The sequence below is a fragment of the Salvelinus namaycush genome, chromosome 31 (genome assembly GCF_016432855.1).
Source record: "Salvelinus namaycush isolate Seneca chromosome 31, SaNama_1.0, whole genome shotgun sequence".
Classification (NCBI taxonomy): Eukaryota; Metazoa; Chordata; class Actinopteri; order Salmoniformes; family Salmonidae; genus Salvelinus; species Salvelinus namaycush.
In genome coordinates, this window is record NC_052337.1 from 29,062,644 (window position 1) to 29,079,581 (window position 16,938).

General features: G+C 41.8%; 1 protein-coding gene across 3 annotated transcripts in view; it reads left to right on the forward strand.

Annotated features, from left to right (window-relative positions):
- LOC120025448 (myosin-IIIb-like) overlaps positions 1-13,396 on the forward strand; it is a 48,230-nt gene extending 34,834 nt beyond the window's left edge. For 2 of the 3 annotated variants that reach the window (XM_038969991.1, XM_038969993.1), the window contains 15 exons: positions 1,418-1,461; positions 1,665-1,730; positions 1,881-2,027; positions 4,199-4,284; positions 4,417-4,464; positions 4,597-4,644; positions 6,452-6,543; positions 7,022-7,204; positions 8,839-8,960; positions 9,255-9,448; positions 9,543-9,632; positions 9,789-9,954; positions 10,212-10,583; positions 12,653-12,725; positions 13,020-13,396. In XM_038969991.1, coding sequence (XP_038825919.1) covers positions 1,418-1,461; positions 1,665-1,730; positions 1,881-2,027; positions 4,199-4,284; positions 4,417-4,464; positions 4,597-4,644; positions 6,452-6,543; positions 7,022-7,204; positions 8,839-8,960; positions 9,255-9,448; positions 9,543-9,632; positions 9,789-9,954; positions 10,212-10,583; positions 12,653-12,725; positions 13,020-13,027 — 1,739 coding nt within the window. In that variant the 3' untranslated portion in view covers positions 13,028-13,396. The remainder of the gene's footprint in view (positions 1-1,417; positions 1,462-1,664; positions 1,731-1,880; positions 2,028-4,198; positions 4,285-4,416; positions 4,465-4,596; positions 4,645-6,451; positions 6,544-7,021; positions 7,205-8,838; positions 8,961-9,254; positions 9,449-9,542; positions 9,633-9,788; positions 9,955-10,211; positions 10,584-12,652; positions 12,726-13,019) is intronic. The other variant, XM_038969992.1, reaches the window with a different exon arrangement.
- The last annotated feature ends 3,542 nt before the right edge of the window (positions 13,397-16,938 follow it).

Consider the following 16,938-nt stretch of genomic DNA (forward strand, 5'->3'; position numbering starts at 1 on the left):
GGTCAGTCAATCCAGAAAATGTTAAGTACTTTGAAAGTTTCTTCAAGTGCAGTCGCAAAAACCATCAAGCGCTATGATGATACTGGCTCTCATGAGGACCGCCACAGGAAAGGAAGACCCAGAGTTACCTCTGCTGCAGAGGATAAGTTCATTAGAGTTACCAGCCTCAGAAATTGGATCCCAAATAAATGCTTCAGAGTTCAAGTAATAGACATATCTCAACATCAACTTTTCAGAGGGGACTGCATGAATCAGGCCTTCATGGTCGAATTGCTGCAAAGAAACCACTACTAAAGGACACCAGTAAGAAGAAGAGACTTGCTTGGGCCAAGAAACATGAGCAATGGACATTAGACCAGTGAAAATCTGTCCTTTGGTCTGATGAGTCCAAATTTGAGATTTTTGGTTCCAAACGCTGTGTCTTTGTGAGATGCAGAGTAGGTGAACGGATGATCTCTACATGTGTGGTTCCCACCGTGAAGCATGGAGGAGGAAGTGTGATGGTGTGGGGGTGCTTTGCTGGTGACACTGTCTGTGATTTATCTAGAATTCAAGGCACACTTAACCAGCATGGCTACCACAGCATTCTGCAGCGATATCCCATCTGGTTTGCGCTTAGTGGGACTATAATTTTCTTTTTCAACCGGACAATGACCCAAAACACACCTCCAGGCTGTGTAAGGGCTATTTGACCAACAAGGAGAGTGATGGAGTGCTGCATCAGATGACCTGGCCTCCACAATCACCCGATGTCAACTCAATTTGAGATGGTTTGAGATGAGTTGGACTGCAGAGTAAAGGAAAATCAGCCAACAAGTGCTCAGCATATGTGGGAACTCCTTCAAGTCTCTTGGAAAAGCATTCCTCATAAAGCTGGTTGAGAGAATGCCAAGTGTGTGCAAAGCTGTCAAGGCAAAGGGTGATTACTTTGAAGAATCTCAAATATTAAATATATTTTGATTTGTTTAACACTTTTTTTTTGGTTACGACACGATTCCATATGTGTTTTTTTTCATAGTTTTTATGTCTTCACTATTATTCTACAATGTAGAAAATAGTCAAAATAAATAAAAACCCTTGAATGAGTAGGTGTCTTTTGACTGGTACTCTACGTCTGTGTACACCGTGAATGTTGAACTGTAGCTATTAAATCAGTTCTGTAAAGATGTGTAACATGGATCAGAGCTGACACACAATGACGTGGGCTTGTTTCCAATGTGGATTTGTGGACAAATACACCCCCTGACCTCTTCTTAGAAAATTATGTAGGATTTAAAAAAAATAATAAATGGGTACTCTTATCTCAACACAGCATTCACAGACTCAGTTTGAGAATTGTTCTAGTTTAAAACATTGATCACTGTCTGGCATCTCGCATCAAATATTCACTTATGATTCATATTTTATGTCTTTTCAGCCACAATCTCCAGAACAGGCACCTTGATGCCACGCAAAGCCAAGGTAGGCACTGTAGATCATAAAATATTCAGAAGTCTAGTTTGAAAAAAATTCACCAAACGTAACAGAATATGATATACAGTAGATTATGTAGAATGAATTACTTTTGGTTCCAAACAGCCAGGGTCATATTTGGACCTTTCTTACAGTGCAAAAGTCACAGCCAGAATGTGGGTTTAAATTATGAAACATATTTTTTCTTTTAGCTCATGCAAAAGGCAGATGACAACTTTAACTCAACTAGGAAACAGTCGGTGGGGGCACAGTTTAAGGTAAGGCGGACGTTGACTTTGTTACACATCTGGATTTATACATTTCTTATTTCTGAGTGTTAGATTTCAAAATGATGTATGAGCAATACTGAAAACCCCTGTAAATATGCCTACCTATAGACTGAACTGCTGTAAAATAAATATGCACAGATAATGGTTAGCGTGTCATACCTTCAGCACTCTCTGGCTGTGCTGATGGAGAAGATGTTTGTTGCCAGTCCTCACTTTGTCCGCTGCATCAAACCTAACGGCAGCAAGCTTCCTGATCAGGTGGACAACAAAATAGTCATGGACCAGGTGAGAACCAATATTTAATATGTTATTTTAGATGTACTGTAGGCATGTCTATCTTACATTGGCGATGACGGTAGCAGCCTTCATCGGTAGCAGTATTTCCTTTAGCTAGATTATTTCCTATGCTGGATGCACAAGCCTGAAATAACACCAGTCGTTTTGTGCATTTACAGTTTGACCCCTTTTTCAGAATAATCAATGCTTTCAAAAGCTAAGGAAATGGTACATTACAAAAGCTACACTACTGTTAAGAAGTTTGGGGCCACTTAGAAATGTCCTTGTTTTTGAAAGAAAAGCACATTTTCTGTCCATGAAAATAAAATTGATCAGACAAACAGTGTAGACATTGTTAATGTTGTAAATGACTATTGTAGCTGGAAACGGCAGATTTTTTTGTTGAATATCTACATTGTAGAGTTGCAAAGAAAAAGACATATCTCAGATTGGCCAATAAAATATTAAGATGGGCAAAAGAACAGACACTGGACAGAGGAACTCTGTCTAGAAGGCCAGCATCCAGGAGCCGCCTCTTCACTGTTGATGTTGAGACTGGAGTTTTGCAGGTACTATTTAATGAAGCTGCCAGTTGAGGACTTGTGAGGCGTCTGTTTCTCAAACTAGACACACTAATGTACTTGTCCTTTTGCTCAGTTGTGCACCGGGGCCTCCCACTCCTCTTTCTATTCTGGTTAGAGCCAGTTTGCCCTGTTCTGTGAAGGGATTAGTACACAGCGTTGTACGAGATCTTCAGTTTCTTGGCAATTTCTCGCATTGAATAGCCTTCATTTCTCAGAACAAAAACAGACTGACGAGTTTCAGAAGAAAGTTCTTTGTTTCTGGCCATTTTGAGCCTGTAATCGAACCTACAATGCTGATGCTCCAGATACTCAACTAGTCTAAAGAAGGACAGTTTTATTGCGTCTTTAATCAGGAAAACATTTTTCAGCTGTGCTAACATAATTGCAAAAGGGTTTTCTAATGATCAATTATCCTTTTAAAATGATAAACTTGGATTAGCTAACACAACGTGCCATTGGAACACAGGAGTGATGGTTGCTGATAATGGGCCTCTGTACGCCTATGTAGATATTCCATTCAAAATCAGCCATTTCCAGCTACAGTAGTCATTTACAACATTAACAATGTCTACACTGTATTTCTGATCAATTTGATGTTATTTTAATGGACAAAAAATTGCTTTTCTTTCAAAAACAAGGACATTTCTCAGTGACCCCAAACTTTTGAACGGTAGTGTATGTGAACAGTGCACAGTTTTCAATGCGAAAAGTTGTATTAACACAGTATCGGTCTATATTGTGGTTTGGGCCAACTTCAGAGAGGGTTGTGTTCAGTAGACATGAAATGGAAGAAAATGAAATGGAAGGAAATGGACTGAAACTATATGAACTTGACCAATAAGAAACACTTTGCAAAGCGTTTTGCTTCAGTGTGCCCTAATGAACAAGACCCAGTCCCCAGTATGGTAATCAGTGGTTGGCTAAGCAGCAGCTTCTAGGCACTAGGTTAGTGTGTCAGTGTCTGACTGACTGACGGGTGGCGTGTTAACAGGAAGTGGATTTGGCCCCAGGGGAGGGTTAGTATAGCCCTGATGAAACAATGAAGCTGGTCAATACCCTGCCGTCAGTGAACATTGCTGTCTAATCTGACAGCAGGGGTCTTCCCTCCCTCTCATCTATAATCAATGCTTTTTAAATGTTTGTCTAGGCCTGAACTGATATAACAGTACAATGCAGTGTTGGCGGTTGGGTAGACAATGGTTTAACAGAAACAATGGTTAATAACTGTGAAATTGTGGTGGGTAGTCTGTGTTAAAGCTGATTTAACTTCTTATTCATTACATATGTATGTGGTTATAATGGCATGATGTTTACAATGTTCATCATTGAGCTCTCTGCTGTAGCTCTATTGCCCTCCATAAGCAAGACTAGGTTAAGACTATGTTAAATCGTTTTTTAAAAAACAATCCCTCCCCCTTATCACCATCATAACTGTGCTTTGTTACATCGCCACCTGCTGTTCAGCTTTGACATTGCATTTAGTTGTTAAAGTAAGTTCAGTAGGTCTCTGATATGGGCATCAATTACACCTGATTCTGCTTGGGGTATGTGGAACATATATTATATGACAACAAAGGATAATTCAAATGTTTCCAGCTAAGATACAACGGCCTGCTGGAAACCATCAGGATACGAAGAGATGGCTTCTCCTGGCGACCGTCGTTCAAAGAATTTGCTCAGAGGTGTGTGTGCATTAATTGTAACATGGCTACTGCAATCTTGGCCAACACAAAAAATTGGATGCATGATATTGCTGTGCACTGCAGTTTTATTTTCAGCACACCATGCTAAAATCTTCTGTCTCCCCTCTTCAGGTACAACATTCTGCTGATAAAGCCAGATTTACCACTAACCAAGGAAAGGTATGTATAAAGACACTTGCACTCATTCCTGCAATTAAAAAAAGATTACATACACCAACATCATGTTAGGTGATTTCGTAGACATTTGTCCGTCTTATTAAATTTAACCTGTGTGGTTGGTGTCTTTTTCAGCTGCATGTCCATCCTCAACACTACTGAGATACATGGCTGGAAGTGTGGGTAAGGCTTCATTAGTTGCTCTTGTTGTGTTCAATGAATTGGTTTAGAAAATGATTTGCCACAATCAGTCTGAGAAGACTAACTTACTTACTGCTGAATCTTCCTGTAACTAAGCTTTCATAACTTCATCCAAGCATGTCATTCAGGCTGTATTCCAATCAGATGATTCATGTTTTTATGCTGGAAGGAACAAGTCAGTGAATAATTGATCTAGATTTCAGTTTCAATATATTTGGATCGCTGCCTCCATTGAGACATGGGAACACTCATCACTAATAATTCTCCCAGGTTCCAACTCGCCTAGTGCAAAATTCAGTCTTATAAAACTGTCAACTGAAAATCAGTCCGTCAAAAACAGCTCATTCTTCAGTTAACAGCTGTGTTGTCTTTGGCTTGTGAGGACAGCTCAGGGTTTATATTGAGTAAAGATCTTTATCTCAATTGCAGTCTTTCACCCTCTCGGTCCCCGCTCTTACTTTCTCCTGCTGTGTGGCTCTTTAGAAATGTCCAAAAATTACACTACATGACCAAAGGTATGTAGACACCTGCTCATTGAACATCTCATTCCAAAATCATGGGCATTGATATGGAGTTGGTCACCCCTTTACTGCTATAACAGCCTCCACTCTTCTGGGAAGGCTTTCCACTAGATGTTGGAACATTGCTGCAGGTACTTGCTTCCATTCAGCCACAAGAGCATTAGTGAGGTCAGGCACTGATTTTGGGCGAATAGGCCTGGCTCGCGGTTGGTGTTCAAATTCATCCCATGGGGTTGAGGTCAGGGCTGTGTGCAGGCCAGTCAAGTTCTTCCACTCTGATCTCGACAAACCTTTTCTGTATGGACCTCGCTTTGTGCACGGTAGCATTGTCATACTGTAACATGAAAGGGCCTTCCCTAAACTGTTGCCTCAAAGTTGGAAGCACAGAATCGTCTACAATGTGTATGCTGTAGCGTTAACATTTCCCTTCACTGGAACTAAGGGGTCTAGCCCAAACCATGGAAAAACAGACCCAGACCATTATTCCTCCTCCACCAAACTTTACAGTTGGCACTATGCATTGGTGCAGGTACCGTTCTCCTGGCATCCGCCAAACTGATTCGTCCGTCGGACTGCCAGATGGTGAAGAGTGATTCATCACAACAGAGAACTAATTTCCACTGCACCAGAGTCCATTGGCAGCAAGCTTTACACCACTCCAGCCAACGTTTGGCATTGTGCATGGTGATTAGGCTTGTGTTCGGCTGCTTGGCCATGGAAACCCATTTCATGAAGCTCCGTACAAACAGTTATTGTGCTGACGTTGCTTCCAGAGGCAGTTTGGAACTCGGTAGTGAGTGTTGCAACCGAGGACAGATGACAGATGAGCTGTTGTTGCTCCTAGACGTTTCCACTTCACAATAACAGCACTTACAGTTGAACGAGGCAGCTCTAGCAGGGCAAACGTGACAAACTGACAATCCTGTGACGGTGTCACGTTAAAATTCACTGAGCTCTTCAGTAAGGCTATTCTACAGCCAATGTTTGTTTTTTCTATGGAGATTGCATGGCTTTGTGCTCGATTTTATACACCTGTCAGCAACAGGTGTGGCAGAAATATCCGAATCCACTAATTTGAAGGGGTGTCCAAATACTTTTGTATATATAGTGTATGAATATGGCTTAATGACAGTACTGAAGTTGATTGGAAATCTTTCTTTCTCTAATTTTCTCTCTGTTTTAACAGTGCTTTATGCAACAATTCCCTGTGCAAACAGTGCTCAATATCTATAAACATTGTTTAAACTGTCTCTCTCTTTTTGTGGCAGCTCGTCTCGTATGTTCTTTAAGTATTGGCACCAGGAGGAGTTGGCCAGGCTGTTAGAGAGACTTGGCAAGGCAGCACTTGTCATCCAGAAAGGTAAGGGTCACAAACTGTAGTCTCTGGAACATAATATCTCAAATGTCTGTCAAAGTAATTTAATTAGCATCTGTGAGATGTTGCTGCTTTTGAACTCAGGCCTGAGGGTAAAAACCCTTACAGGTCTGTAGACTAGGTTATAATCATTGAAGTAAACAATGAAATAAATCATGATGGGACATGATTAAACAAACATTACCATCAGGAAGATGCATGCAGTTTTAAGGGCTACCTTCAGTCTTTGCGTTGCGACCCCTCACCCCACTGCAAGATAGATGATGATTTCTCTGGCATACTGTCTGGCATCTTGATTCCATGGCCTGTGCTTACTGTAGCATCATTTTGCATCGTAATGTGGTCCTTTATCACAAATACCATTCATTAGTAATGTTTCTCTCCTTCCTACGTCTCTCCTTTCTATGTCTCGTCACTGCATCTCTCTCTCTCTTCACATTCTCACTGTTGCTATGTGTTGCAGACTACCGTTCACTGCGCTGCAGGAGGAAGTACCTGTCCCTGCTGGTGGAAGTGCACAGACAGAGGCAGGCCCAGAGAGAGAGGGTAGAGAGAGAAGCCAGGGAGGAGGAGGAGGAGGAGAAGAGGAGGGAGCAGGAGCTGGAGGAGGAGATGAGGCGACTGGACATGGAGCAGGAGAACAAGAGTAAGGAAGCAGAATATCCCTCTCTCCCTCTCTTACTCACCTACAGTGCATTCGGAAAGTATTCAGACCTCTTCCCTTTTTCTACTTTTTGTTACGTTAACAGCCTTATTCTAAAATGTATTTAAAAACAAATGTTTTTATAAAAAATATTGAAAACAGAAATACCTTATTTACATAAGTATTCAGACCCTTTGCTATGAGACTCGAAATTGAGCTCAGATGCATCCTGTTTCCATTGATCATCCTTGAGATATTTTTACAATTTGATTGGAGTCCACCTGTGGTAAATTCAATTGATTGGACATGATTTGGAAAGGCACACACCTGTCTATATAAGGTCCCACAGTTGACAGTGCATGTCCGAGCAAAAACCAAGCCATGAGGTCGACGGAAATACCCGTATAGCCCCGAGACAGGATTGTGTCAAGGCACAGATCTGGGGAAAGGTACCAAAAAATGTCTGTAGCATTGAAGGTCTCCAAGAACACCATGGCCTCCATCATTCTTAAATGGAAGAAATGTGGATCCACCAAGACTCTTTCTAGAACTGTCCTCCCAGCCAAACTGACAATCGGAGAAAAGGGCCTTGGTCAGGGAGGTGACCAAGAACTCGATGGTCACTCTGACAGAGCTCCAGAGTTCCTCTGTGGAGATGGGTGAACCTTTCAGAAGGACACAACCATCTCTGCAGCACTCCACCAATCAGGCCTTTATGGTAGTGGTCAGACAGAAGCCACTCCTCAGTAAAAGGCACATGATAGCCTGCTTGGCGTTTGCCAAAAGATTGATGAAGAGAAAAAAATTACCATTTCATTCATTTTAGAATAAGGCTGAAACATGGAAAAAGTCAAGGAGTCTGAATACTTTCTGAATGCACTGTATCTCCCTTACTGACATTCACCTACTTGTTCTGTTTCTCCCTAACGCTGTTCTATTTTTGTTCTTTACCTCCACCCTTCTCCAAACTCTCTCTACTTCTCTGTGCACGTTGACAAACACATTTCAGTCTGACTCAAATCAATAATTCAGCATTCAAGAATGTGTAATGATCCTTGTCACTCATTGTATGAATACACTGAGTGTACAGAACATTAAGAACATTGTCCTAATATTAAGTTACACCCCATTTTGCCCTCAACAGCCTCAATTCATCAGGGGTGTCGAAAGTGTTCGACAGGGATGCTGGCCCATGTTGACTCCAATGCTTCCCACGGTTGTGTCAAGTCCTGTGGGTGGTGGACCATTCTTGATACACATGGGAAACTGTTGTGCGTGAAAACACAGCAACATTGCAGTTCTTGACACAAACCAGTCTGCCTGGCACCTACCATACCCCGTTCAAAGGCACATTAATCTTTTGTCTTGCCCATTCACCCTCTGAATGGCACACATACACAATCCATATCTAAATTGTCTCAAGGCTTAAACATCCTTCTTTAACCTGTCTCCTCCCCTTCATCTACACTGATGGAAGTAGATTTAAAAAGTGACATCAATAAGGGATCATAGCGTTTACCTGGATTCACCTGGTCAGTCGATGGCATTGAAAGAGCAGGTGTTCTTAATGTTTTGTACAGCCAGTGTAGCTTTGAGTGCTGTGTTAACCGGGGTGTATGTGTGTGTGTGTGTCTCAGGGCCATTCTCTCCACCTGTGCCCCTACCCAGGAAAAAGAAGCCACAGCCCCAGCCTCGCTCTATCCTGCCCACTGCTACCCACCTGGCTCCTGTCCCACGGCCCCGCAGCAAACAGTTTGAGGTGAGCCATACTCAAGAGTCTACACTGGTAACCTTGATTTTAATTGAGAACTGTAAGAAGTAATTTGCAGGAAGTCATCTCATGTTGAGCCTCTCTGTTTTAAATATCTCTGGTGCTAGCCAGCACTGGCTAGCCCACAGACAGCATGTTGGTGGGAACCATGCTATTGACTGATCTTGTACCCTTCGGCAATCGATCTCCCACTCTATACCCTGACATCCACTCCCAGTCTTTGATGACTAAATTTGAGCCTTAAACGACCCTACGATTTACGGTTCCCTCTGTCTCTCCCAGGCCACTCCCTTTGACAACCTGGAGGTGCATATTGAACTGGCTGAGCTGGTGGGCCAGGTAGGGGGAGAGGAGCGAGCCAGGGAGAGGAGCAAGAAGAGGAAGAACACCATCCGCTGGTTCAAGGAGACGCAGGCCCGCAAGGTGGTCCACAATGGAGCCTTCCCCTGCTGGTTCCATGGCATGATTACACGCAGGTCAGTAAGAGAGGATGTCAAATGCACATGTATGCAAATTCTCATTCAGATTTCATTGTGGTTTTAAGTCTCTCTGTGTATGTCTCCTCTACAGACAAGCAGAGGATTTGATGACGGACAAGCCTGTGGGCTGTTTTCTGATTCGTGTGGGACAGAGCCGGGAGGGCTACACACTAACATATAAGTAAGACTGAGGATGACAAACTGGATTTAAACACAGATTCATCCACCAAATGACACGAGGCATTAAACCCCTAACCTCCCGTTTGGACCTCATCCTTTGTGACCTATGTGTACCCTTTACCCTCTGACCTTGGCCTCTCCGTCTATCCGCTGTCAGGGGGGCGAACCGCTGCAGGCACTTTATGATTGAGATGCAGTCTAATGGGAAGTATGTGATCCTGGGGGAGGATAAGGCTCATCCCTCCCTGCCTGATCTGGTGCAACACCACAGCCAGGTGGGCATCAAGCCCTTCAACGAGCTGCTCAGCACTCCCTGTGGACAGGTCAGCATCGGGTCAAACCCCTTTTAGGGTCTGGCTCCTGTCAAATACTGTCTTGAATATACCCACAGTTGGAACAGGGTCTGCCAGGACCTGTGTGCAATACTGAACAGTAACAATGCATCATCAAACATTTATGCATTTTATGTAGTCTGGGAAGAGCCCTAAGCTGTTCAGAAAGCTTATAGCAAGTATTTTACAATCTACATGCATGGACTGTTCCAGATTTAATGTAAGCAAATTTGAATTGGCTGTTTCAGACATGTAACCAGAACACAGACTACGAGGACTTGAAGGGCCTGGACCTCCTGGCTACAGCCAACCAGGGGAGCCCCAAGTCTGGGGAGGAGGGCGAGTCAACCCCTGACCCCGTCCACCTGGAGCTCCAGCGGCTCTTCCTGCCCCCCGGGCAGAGCCCCAGCCTGGAGACCCAGAGACCACCTGTCCTCAGGCGGATATCTGACCGAAGACACCGGGCCGTGGCTGGAGGAGGGGAGGCCCGCGGAGAGGGGAGAGGGGAGAGAGGAGAGGGGGAAGAAGAGGAGGACGAGACTGACCACAAGAGCAGGTCATTCCCCCGGTTGTATCCTTCCATCCGATTGGCTATGAGGGAGATCCAGCAGATCCAACAGGTGAGAGGCAATGATGAGGAGAGGGAAGAGGGATAAATGGAGGGAGCGAGAGATGTAGAGGCAGACTTTAATGTGTGGTTGGACACATGGTGTCGAGTTGAATGGCCTATGTATTAATGCTGGATCCAGGTTATCATTGTTTATCAATGAAATTACACACCTTGAAATGTCAGTCTATAGAACTGATTGGGTACATTTTGGTCTATTGCTAGAACTGGTGTAGGTACATCTGCGTATAGATAGCAGTCATTATATGGTGTTGTTGAACCATTAAAGGGCATCTGCACTTCCTGATTTTACCTCGTTTTGCATCAATGCTCATTAAGAAATGCCAGCGGCCATGACTGAAGGCAAACAAGAGTTGTCTTGCTGGGTGTGGTTTGATGTGGGTGTTTCTTGGGTGCTTTTGCCATTCAATCACAACAGAAGGACAGTAGCTAACCAGTTTGAGTTGAAACATTATTGAAAGCAAGCTGGCAACATGCATCAAACATATCATCAGGTTTGCATGATTATGAGCTAGCTAGCTAACAGGGAGCAAACCTGTCTTCAGGTACAATGTTAGCTATGCCTATCTTCCTCTCAAATTTGTATTTGTTTTATTTAATCTTTATTTAACTAGGCAAGTCACTTAAGAACAATTGTGCACCACCCTATGGGACTCCCAATCACGCCCGGATGTGATAAAGCCTGGATTCGAACCAGGTACTATAGTGACGCTTCTTGCACTGAGATGCAGTGCCTTAGACCGCTGCACCACTCGGGAGCCCTAATAAGGCTGATGGAGCAGGTCAGTGCTCCAGTGTTCACATTTTAGGAGCAGCAATGTGCACACGGCGGTAGACCTGCGCGCAAATGTTCCAAAATTACATTTGCGGAAAAATACCGTTCTAAAATGCACACCACTCATGCGAGCGGTTTCATGGACAGAGATGGAAATGTAGAAAGAGGGGAGATCTAAAGATGCAACAACCATCATGGGTTGCTAATATAACTAGGATAATGCCTTTGACTGATAGACAATGAAAGAAAGTTGAAAGAAAACCAATAGAACAGGAGAACGCATATGAGAAAGTCTTTATAAAATAATTGTCTCCACATTTCTATGGTGCATTTTGGATATAGGCTACTTTGAAGCAAGGTAAGACATGCCTCATAATATGAAGTAAAACCTCCAGGTTTCTCATTTTAATTAATAAGAGGTTGCCTTTCTTTCGCTGGGCGGGCCGTTTGGGTAAATTTTGGCAAAGTTAGAGTATACCCACATCCCCAGGTGCCACTACACCACTGCTACTTACCAACAACACACCAGTCTCAGGTTTGATTGGTTGACAGCCCAAGTAGAAACTAGTCGGATGTAATCCATATCCTGGCAATCTGTCCAAGTTTGTTGAATAACTTTATGGAATCCCATTTTCACTAGAGTAGCTATTTCCCAAGAAAGGGCAAGTACTAACCACACGTCTTGTCTGGGGAAGAGGTTCCAGTCGGCAAGTTTGCTTTGAGTGACCCCGGTGCCCCGTGTGGTTGGGGGTTTACTGATTTTTGACCATTCTATTGGTCCTCCTAAGGAGATGTCTCCGCCTGCCCAGGGTACCGGGCCATGCAAAGCGACACAGTCACTTACCAAACTCTGTTTTGGACGACACTGACTTTATGAACAATAGCGGTGTGGGTAAAATCACTGGGGGAAAAAAACAAAAAAACATATTACAACCTATGTATTGTGATAATTGTGTTTGCTCTATAACCTGTTAGTTCATATGCCTTGCGACCGTGATATATATACAGTTGAAGTCGGAAGTTTACATACACCTTAGCCAAATACATTTAAACTCAGTTTTTCACAATTCCTGACATTTAATCCTGATAAAGATTCCCTGTCTTAGGTCAGTTAGGATCACCACTTTATTTTAAGAATGTGAAATGTCAGAATAATAGTAGAGTGATTTGTTTCAGCTTTTATTTCTTTCATCACATTCCCAGTGGGTCAGAAGTTTACATACACTCAATTATTATTTGGTAGCATTGCCTTTAAATTGTTTAACGTGGGTCAAATGTTTCTGCAGCATTTTCCAGATGGCCAGGATCAGAGCCCCTCTATCTCTCACAGTACCACCAACCCCTCCTGGAGGAGGACCGGTAGGTCATAGTTCTGGGCAGGGCATAACATTGTGCAATATATTGTTTTTAGACATGTCTTTATCATGTAGAATAGGGAATGATGTCAGCTCTATTCATTCCCATTTCATTACGCTCCCACGCTGCCTCCCAAAACCCAACACACCATAATGTTGTGCAAGTCTGAGTGTGCACGCCTTTCTTCTTGCATGTATTTTATATACATATAAATAACCAACACCTTTTCAAGCAGAATCAAGTATTTAGCCAAGCAGTGGTTTACACTGACTTATGCTATTTTTGTGTCTGTTGCAGATTCATAACCCATAGGATGGAGGGAGTTAATGCTATTTGTTGTTTTTCCACAACTGAAAGAGTTAACTGGGCCTTATTCTGTCTAAGCTTTATCCATGAACAAATTGTAAGGAGATACTTCCTTGTTTACTAGTATTTTATGTTATGTTTTATTTTGTAACGATTTTAATTTACGTGTGTTAAGGGGTTTTATGTTTCTGATTGTATTGTTGTTTTATATGTTTATTTAAATGTAAATTATGCAGTGGGAATGTTTACATTCTGTGATTTACTGAATATTGTTATTTGTTTACATTTTAGATATCTGGTTGTCAAGTTTTTTTTTTCTCCCCCCCATCATAATAAAATCTGCATGAAAATGCTTCGGTGTTAACACATCATGGCTCTTTCACTTCAGTCATCAGTGAGTTTTTTACCGTTAAAGAATAAGCCAATAGGCACGCAGACCTGTAGAGAGGAGTGGTTTTGTTTTTTAACTGATATATTTCCATCCAGTGACCACATTCAGAGTAGTAGACAGATCACAACAGGCAAACAGGAGTCTGACACTGGGACATAGATCTAATCAACCTGATACTGTAGGACTCCAAATCTCCTTGATGGATCTCAGGGTTCTGGCTTTTGTGCTGTGTCTCACCATCTACTCCATCCAAGGTAATGTGATGCACCAGTGAACATTTTATTAAAATACTGTGTGCACAACTCCAGTCCTTGAGGGGTGTGATCTGGCTGGTTTTTAATTGATTCAGTATTGATGGATTTTCATTAGGCATTTTTGGGGATTGGTTATTCATCTGTTACTCAGGAATATCATGTTAATTCTGGATCTTTGTGTAGTTCTGACATGGTTACTGTAATTATATAACTGCCTCTTCCAGGAGCCATTCCAAAATGTTGTGTTGGGACATCCAGGAACATTCCTTTGAGCTTACTAATGCGAGTGGAGCGATATGATGTCCAACACAGCCATGGTGCATGTGAGATCGACGCTGTTGTGTGAGTCCTCACCACTTGTCCTGTAATGTCACAATTTCTCTAAAGAAAATGGTGCATATAGATTGCATGTAGGCAGTGGTGGTAAAAGTAAAGATATACCTTTAATAGAATATGACTCAGTCACCCAGTAAAATACTACTTGAGTAAAAGTCAAAGTATTCGGTTTTAAATATACTTAAGTACATTTTAGAAATTCCATTTACTTTTGATACTTCAGTATCAAAAGTATAAATACTTTCAAATTCCTTATTAAGCAAACCAGACAGCACAATTTTTAAAATATATATATATATTTTTTATTGATCGATAGCCAGGGGTGCACTCCAACTCTCAGACATAATTTACAAACGAAGCATTTGTGTTTAGTGAGTCCGCCAGATTATAGGCAGTAGAGTTGACCAGGGATGTTCTCTTGATAAGTGTGTGAATTTGACCATTTTCCTGTCAAAATGTACTGTAATGAGTACTTTTTGGGTGTCAGGGAAAATATATGGAGTGGAAAGTACATTATTTTTCTTTAGGAATGCAGTGAAGTAAAAGTTGGCAAAAATATAAAAGTAAAGTACAGATACCCCAAAAACTACTTAAGTAGTAGTACACCACTGCATGTAGGGCAGGCTACTGTCTTTGCTAACACAACAACCCCCATAGGCTTGCCAGAAAAGATAGACAAGCTACTCTAACTTGATTATCCTGAAATGGCTTGGTAGCTAGTTATTAGGTTGGGAGATTGAGTACCTGACTACCTAAAGCCAACTTCATAAAATTGTTAGGTGGCTTGTATTATATTTGTTGAAACATTTTTTTTTTTTTTTAAATGTATTTATCATGAAGGAATAAATAGGCTACTGTACATGGCTTGTTCTAATTAATTTACAAACATACCTCCTGTGAATCCTGCCCATCACTTGCAGCTAAAATCATTTCAAACTCTTTCTCCTCCTCCACTGATGATCCTTTAGCAGCCTCCTGTGTTGCAGACATCGCATAATAATAACTGGAATGGAGTAAATGGAATGGTATTAAACAAATGGAAACCATGTTTTTGATGTCTTCAATACCATTCCACATATTCCTTTCCAGCCGTTACTATGAGCCCGTCCTCCCCAATTAAGGTGCTACCGGCCGCCTGTGGTCTGCACACACTATAGTGTCTAGCGTCCTGTCTACCATATCTTTGCTCCGTGGTGCACCTAGGAAAGAACCACTTACTGGGGAGAATGGGTGGGGGATGTACTCTTTGCCTGGTCCAGTCATTGTGCCCCCTCTGCAAAATACGGCTGACAGATCTTTTTTTATAAACAATTATAAAACGTGGGTTTAAAATGAATTTTAGTAAATCATTTAACATCTGGAGAAAAACATATGGACAAATCTGAGCAGATCTATGGGCATGACACTTCTGGTCTTATCTTTCAAGATTCCCTATTCACTTCTTCTGTTACACAAACACATGCCAATAACCATAAGACTGGTGCGGGTGCATTCCAGATACAGATTAGAGTTCCATTATCATATTAATGGGGTTGATTAGATGCAAAATACTTCTCCAGGCATTGTAAAGATCAGAGAAGTACCTATATCTGGACTGCACCCTCGACGTCCCACTCTCTTCTTGTACTGTAGATTACATGCCAATGGGAGGAAGTACTGTGCAGACCCAAGAGTGAAGAAGGTCCTGGGAGTTGTCATGCAGATTAGGCAAGCTCAACTGATGCGGGAAAAACTTAACTCAATCATGAGAAGATGAGGATATAGATCCTGCCAGTTCCCGACAGTGGAGACACCGTGACAACTTTGATTAATGTGTTTTAAATTCAAATATTTTTGTTCTGTTTACACAAAAAAAACATTTTTTAAGTTACCTTTTTATAATGTTCAGATTTCACAGAAGTATGACTCATTAAATTCATTGTGATTTTCAATTAACCCTAATTCTTTTGCTTTATTAGCCAACTCAAATGTGGTGAATGACCAGCAATAACAACTCCAAATTGGTGAGGCTGAACAAAATGCACATGGATAGATTAAACAGCTTGTTGAACCTCCGATCAGTGAATTACTTCCTCTTCAACATACAGTCCGTTTAGTGATTAAATGAGTCAGTGGTTGGTGATCTGTTCCAGGGTTTCCACTCAAGCAGCATACTTTGTAATTAATTACTCTCTAGAAGGCACTGCATTCCCCGAAACGTTGATTATTAGGTTTACCCATGAAATTATTGGGAGCATATATAGAGTATGTGACTTATTTTACAATGAATTTATTTGAACCATATGGGTTACACCTCAGTGAAATAGGAGAAATAAAGGATTAAAACAATGGAAAGGATTTGAATGCATTGTTTTTAATGAATAAATGTTACACGTTCTTGTTGATGGACCGTTTTGAAGGGATTCCGCAAGCCTTTGCTGATAGCAGACAACATCCTGAAAAATATAGTGTTTGCTTCTTCTCCTCAGGTTTAGAACGAACTCTCAAGTGTAAATGTGACTTTTTGGCACTGCGCAGGGTGGTTGAGACGAGAGAGAAAGGTAATATGAATATCAGCAGACCTACATAGTTTGTGTTCATCAAACGTGTTGGATTTGACATTTTGAACATTGAGATATTAAAGACATGATAGATCAGACACATTATATTAAGGAGTGAGATCTGTAGAAAGACAGAGTGGCTTTGAATGTGTTGGGGGGTGGGAGGAGAGCACCGTGTTGATACAGGAAAGAGGAATAGGTAAGGTCAGGAGGTGAGGTCAGATCCCCTTAAGGGAGTAATAAGGGTTTGGTATCCTGTTACCCGTTTCTTGTTGAACCATAAGATATAAGGAGGAGTGTCTTAAATGGGATGTATATAACTGTGATGGTGAGAAATGTTTTGCTGTCTGAATTACAGCTGTACAGAACCTTTGGGCAGAATTAAAATT